The following is a 6,597-nucleotide window of genomic DNA, read 5'->3' on the forward strand; positions in this document are numbered from 1 at the left end:
AAATAAATGGTTGAATTTATTTGCAATTTTTTCAGCTATAATTGAACTATTTGGGTCCTAGATTGGATGGACATGTAGAATGCCTTCTAACTAATCAATTGCGGAGAGGTTGTGTGATATTCCAATCATACTCATAACCATTGACAAAAAATTACATTATCACTAATACACCTTATTGGATCTTGCAGCTTGGTGAAAAGTGTGTTCGCATGAAGATTAGCCTAGACTTGTTACAAGGACCACATAATGCATGAGTGCAAAACTGACTTGTTGTCACTTGCCAATAGTACCCAATAGAATCTTAAAGTACTAGACTTACCACAGATTTGTTGAGGTGGGAAATAGTATAATATAAATGGATATATGCGAGTTAAAAAAATTAAGTGGTTACAACAACACTTTTTTGGACAAAATATTAAAATAAAAGGATGGAAATTGCATCATTGTATCAGGAAGAGGCTAATTGGATTGGACTAACACAGTGGGTTACTTCGATCCATTGTCTATCAATAACTCAAATATTAAAGGTGTAGAAAGAAAAGTGAATATGATTATTAATACCATATAAAAGCATTCGCAAAGAAAACATTTGTTTTCTATCAGCTCACAAAGAAAACATGTAGGTTATTTGTGTTGTACTTTTATGAGGAAAGGAGTTCAGATGTGACGTTGGTTCTTGCAAGTGGAACGCACATCAGATTATGTGCCCTTGGAACAGTGAGACCAGGACTCTCTTCCATGCTAACTTTGGCATCACTTCCTTTCAATAATTTGCCCTTTTGACCCACAACCTGTAAATCAAAGCATTGGATAACAGATGCAAGCAATGTGGCCATTCCTGCAGTTGCCAAATTCACACCTGGACACATCCTCCTTCCAGACCCAAATGGGAGAAGCTCGAAATTCTGGCCTCTAAGATCAATGGAGGTTGCTCCCCCTTCAGCAGTTAAAAACCTCTCAGGACGGAATTCGGATGGGCCCTCCCAGTATTTGGGATCTCTTTGCACGGCCCACACGTTGAAGAGTATCAGTGCTCCCTCTGGGATCACGTAACCGTTGAGCTCACATTCTTGTACACACTTTCTCTTAACAACAGGGAGTGGAGGATGCATGCGGAATGTCTCCTTCACGATGGCTCTAATGTATGGAAGATTTTGAATATCTGCTTCATCAACAAGTCTATCTTTTCCAACAACACTTTCAACTTCCTCTCTTGCTTTCTTCAGCACCCTCGGGTTGTTGATGAGCTCTGATAGAGCCCAGTCTGTTGCCACAGCTGTCGAATCTGTCCCTGCAGAGAAGAAATCCTGCACATAAAACCAATTGGGATTAGTAACATTAGTAACTAGTTCACTCACTTTGACCTTAAACATATAAATGTAAAGTCAATCAATGAAAATAAACAAAGAAAGAAACTCACCACTACAAGACCCTTAATTTGTTCCTTTGTGATTTTGATTTCCATGGTCTCATCTTCAGCAAATTCAAGCAAAGTATCGAGGAAAACTACACTTTGCTCACCCTCCTCAAGTTCTCCATCTCTCTCTTTTCTCCTCTTTATTATCTCTTGGCGTTTCTTGATGACCTTCTCAATGACGGGGTCGAATTTGTTAAATATCTCATCTATTCTCTTTTCATACTGTCCAACCTTGAGCTTCTTCAATGGCCAAATGAAGTCTGTGAGACTATATTCCCCGAAGATCTTAAGCACCTCACGAGCAATATCTCTGACCTCTTCAGCCTCCCCCAACATCATTCGAGAGATGGTGTTGTTTGTCCACTTGAGAAGCTCCTCAGTGACATTAAGGGGTTGTTGAGATTCCGCACTATGTGCCATAGCCTTCAGAACCTTACGAATCTCTTGGCTCCTCAAAGGCCTCAACTTGTTGACGGTGGTGGCGTTGAGGAGGTCGTTCATGATGATCTTCCTGATGAACTTCCAATAAGGAGCAAAAGGGACCATGGCAACAGAGTTGTCATAGGTGAGGCGCCTAATGGCAGAGGTTTGGAACCTTGTGTTGAAGGAAGAGGCCTCATGGGTCTGAAGGAAGAGTTTGAAGAGTTCAGGGGTTGAGGCAACAACGGTGGGCATGGATCCAAAATAGAGAGAGTACAAAGGCCCATATCGCTCGCCGAGTTTGATGAGGGAGTGGTGGAGAAGTGGTTGGTCCAAAAGGTGAAGGTGTCCAACGAATGGAAGACGAGGCTTGGGACTTGGAGGGTTTGGAAGGTGACGAAGGGCCTTGGATTTGGCAGTTGGTGTGGGACGTAAATGTAAGAACAGAGCTATGGCCAGTAATGCTAATGCAAGTTCCACCAACATGGTGTTTGTTTGATCTTTGAACTGATAATTTCAAAGATGAGTCCCTAGAGAGAATTTGAGTTGAGGCTTATGAACCAGGATCTTTTAATTTGTTGCCTGAGAATACTGGCCTCTAATGCTTCCCTTTTATAAGCCACTGCTGGACATTGCACTTGGACTATATAGTCAATTAGTCATATACAAACAAACACAAATTCAATTCATTAACTGAAGCTCATAATTTGTAAAAATATGAATTCTTCTTTTCATTATTGTATCTTTTTTGTCCAATAGTTTCTATACAAAAACAAAGATGTAACTGTACAGCAGACCCAAAACATTTGAGTTTGACATTTCTTTCACGTCGGATGCACACTTGGAGAGGCTGCGTTAAACATAATAAGTGTCGAATGAATGGGCCAAAATGGGTCAAAATTGGTGTGTACCCTGAAGTAGCTAGGCAAAAGTTTGAAAGTGTTTTAATTGAAGGTTGAAATTTGACCAAAAAAGAAATTAAAATCGAAGGTTGAAAAATTATAAATAATTTTAGTTTTACACTTAATGGTATTTTCGGTTGAACTATATATTATAGCTGATGTATGATTCTTTTTTGGATCAGTCTCAAGTCTCAACCATTGTAGCTGATGTATGATTATAATACTCGAATGAGTGTTTGAGAAAATATATATATTTTGTTATTCGTCATAATATAAATGAGCCGGGTTTAATTGAGTAAATTTCAACTCAGATAGAATATTGGTCAGTGTAATGCAACCCAACCTTTTTAACCCGCGGATCAGAGTAATTTTTTATTTTTAAATTGTTCTTGGACAATGAGCACATTGACATGTTTGTTTAAAAACCTTATTTGTTAGTATTATTATTAAACTATGTTGAACTATGGTTTGGACCGGTTGTGTCGATATCGTTGCTAATTACTATTGTAAAACTATGTTAGATTTGAAGTTTGAACTTAAACTTATATATGCATAAAGCGAATGTGCTATATGTTAAGTTCAAACGTGTTACAACGTGTTTCAATCTTATTTTGATCCTAACAATTTTTATAAATACTTTTCTCTACTAAAATCTAATTCCAGATGTTAATGACATTTTTCAGGAAATATATATTATAAGGTCGCATGCTTCAACGAATATGTCTAAGCCTTATAAGGAAAAAGAAGTTTACGCAAGATATGATCGCATCGTCCAGTAAACAAGGAAGACACTTATTCTGTATCGTTTCATGCCACGTCATACCTCAGAATTTCAGAAGAAGCCTTTGAGCGGGAAAGTCAAAATTGTATCTCAACTATTTGCCCCATGCTTTAGTCAGAAGGAAACTAATCTGGTCACGTGCAAACTGATTTACCTTTGAAGAGAGAAGTCTCGATGACCAATGAAGAGGAAAAAGGACAACACGTCAACATCACTTTTCCAAAATGTCTCTCTTATGCAAAGTAGCCCAAAGCTATCACCACCTACTAGCTGACAAAGTACACCTTTTTGGCTAAAGGATAGCTTTGAACAGCAGCATGCATTTAATGAAGTTACCAACCGGAGATTTGAATCAATGGTTAGATGACACTCACAACGGCTACAAACAACGGCCAGATTTTGTGTCTCAACGGCTACACAACTAGCAAGATCATATATAAAGGACATATCTGAAGATTGAAGAATATAAGAAGAGAAAATTTTATTGCAAGAAAAGAAAGAACTCAGAGCAGTTACTCCAAACATTCTTCAAAGCATTAAAAGCTCACAGCAGATTTCCTAAGAGTCAAATCCGATCTCATACCTCTGCTAAATCAAGAGAGAATACCAAACCTTAAAAGAGTCAAACCTCTTCTCTTACTTCTCTCTTAGATTCTGAACTCTTGTGTGTTCCAACGTCCTTTCAGAACCCAAAACACTTGAGAGTTCCAGTGCCATAAATTGTCTACACCAACTCTTTTGAGAAGAGATTTCTTGTAGAGCCAAACAATCTTGTTGATTGTAGGAGGAGTCCTGTACAATACTTGGAGAAGTCCGTGATAATACTAGGAGGAGTCCTGTACAATACTTGGAGAAGTCCGTGATAATACTTGGAGAAGTCCTGTCTAATACTTGTATTGGAGAAGTCCTTGATACTTGCTAGTGAAAATCTTGGTGGTGGCCAAGTACTGGACGTAGCCCAATCGTTTAGGGTGAACCAGTATAAATTCCTGTGTGCTGATCGTTCCGCTTTATTTACTTACTTTCGCTGCACTAAACAGTTTTTGAAAAGTCACCAGAACAATTTTCTTAAGAACTTATCTTCTTTTCATAAACTAAAGTTTTAACAAGTAATTTTTAAGAACACAATTCAAACCCCCCCTTTCTTGTGTTACTTATTTACATATCAATTGGCATCAGAGCTTAGGCTCTAGAACTAACATCTTAACAGGTGTAGAGTAAAGATCCATGGCAGAAGATCAAGCTATCGCTACGGGCTCATCCACCAACAAGCCTCCTTTCTTTGATGGAACCGAATATCCCTACTGGAAGACGCACATGCAACTTTTCATAGAATCCTCAAGCTACAAGTTGTGGGATATCATTGAAAATGGCAACATCGTCTATAAAGATGACGCTGATGAACCCATCAAGAAAGATCAGCTGACAGAAGCTCAACGCAAAGACTATCAACTCAATTCAAAGGCAAAACTATTTCTCTTATGTGCCTTAAGCAAAGCTCAGTTGGACAAAGTTGATGGACTCGCAACTGCCAAAGAAGTATGGGAAGCTCTAGGGCTTGCCTATGAAGGTACAGCAAATGTACGTCAAGCCAAAGTAAGTTTACTAGTGGCTGAATATGAAACCTTCAAAATGAAGGAAAATGAAACCATTGATGAAATGTTCGCAAGATTTCAAACCATTATCAATGGTCTTCGAAATCTCGATCGCACATACGCACACATTGATCAAATCACAAAAATACTGAGGTGTCTTCCTAAAAGATGGAGACCCAAAGTTACTGCTATCCAAGAAGCAAGAGATCTTAGCACACTAAAACTTGAAGATCTCCTGGGATCTCTGAAGGTTCATGAGATTGAACTTTCTCAAGATGAAAGCCTAAAGAAGCAGAAAAGCATCGCCTTCAAAGCTAACATCTCCAAAAACAGTCAGACGAAAGAAATGTCTGATGAAGAAGATTCCTCAGAAGAACTGTCCGATGATGAGCAAGCACTGTTCAACAGAAAGTTCAAAAAGATGTGGATCAAACAACAAAGAGGAAAAGGCCTGAAGAAGGACAACAAAAGAGAATCAAGTCAGAAAAAGAAATCCTTTCCACACAAAGGTGAAAGCACCTCAACTGCAGACAAAAGCAACATTACATGTTTCGAATGCAAAAAGCCAGGTCACATCAAACCAGACTGTCCTAGACTAGCTAAAAAGCCTGTCAGGAAACCATTCTACAAGAAGAAGAAAGCTCTAGTATCTGGCTGGGATGATTCTAAAAACAACTCTGAAGATGACGAGGAAGAAGAAGATGAAGAATCTCTATTCGCTCTCATGGCTTCAGTAGATGGATCAGATGATGATGAAGATGATGAGGTAAGATCTGAAAACCTTGAAGAAGAGTTTAATGAACTGCTTGAACATTCTTACACTTTATCTGAAAAATACAAGAACCTGAAGAAACAGTTTTCCAAGTTGCAAAAAGAACATGAGAAAGTTTTAAAAGAAAAAGATTTCATTATTCATGAAAATGAGTTTTTAAAGAAACAAGACTCCACAATGGAAGTATCTTCTTTAAAGAAAAGAATCAAAGTTTTGATTGATGATTTATCTACTTTCACAATAGGGCATGACAACTTAGTTAAACTATGTGGAAACAGTAGAGACTTATATGATAAAAGTGGTCTGGGTTTTGACAGCAGTGAACCGTCTAATGAAACTATGTCTGATATATCGTTTACTTCTTCTATTGATAGTGAATCTAAATTTGTTGTGAACTGTTCAATAGAAAGGGAAGGAAAGAAAATCTTCTATGAGAAGAAGATTCCTCCCAAGCGTGCAACTAACCCTATAGGACCCAAGAAAATCTGGGTACCTAAGAAATCAATAATTCCTGTTGCAGATTTACTTAACAGAACGAAGGAAACGCCAACAATGGTACCTGGACAGTGGATGCTCGCGTCATATGACGGGAGAAAAGTCTATGTTCCCCAAGATTCAAGTTAGATCTGATGGTGGATTTGTAACCTTTGGTGGAAATCAAAAAGGATTCATTGTTGGAGAAGGTACTGTTGGTAAGGAACCTCTTCCAG

At 38.3% G+C, this 6,597-nt stretch overlaps 1 protein-coding gene across 1 annotated transcript; it reads right to left on the bottom strand.

The window, feature by feature from the left end:
• Window positions 1–521: 521 nt before the first annotated feature.
• On the bottom strand, window positions 522–2,438 carry LOC130713579 (2-hydroxyisoflavanone synthase). The gene is made up of 2 exons (XM_057563352.1): window positions 1,421–2,438; window positions 522–1,307 (listed from the first exon to the last, which is right to left on the bottom strand). The coding sequence occupies exons 1-2, from the start codon at window positions 2,321–2,323 to the stop codon at window positions 642–644; spliced, it is 1,569 nt and encodes a 522-aa protein (XP_057419335.1). The 5' UTR covers window positions 2,324–2,438; the 3' UTR covers window positions 522–641.
• Between the last annotated feature and the right edge of the window lie 4,159 nt (window positions 2,439–6,597).

The sequence above is a fragment of the Lotus japonicus genome, chromosome 4, assembly GCF_012489685.1.
Source record: "Lotus japonicus ecotype B-129 chromosome 4, LjGifu_v1.2".
Lineage (NCBI taxonomy): Eukaryota > Viridiplantae > Streptophyta > Magnoliopsida > Fabales > Fabaceae > Lotus > Lotus japonicus.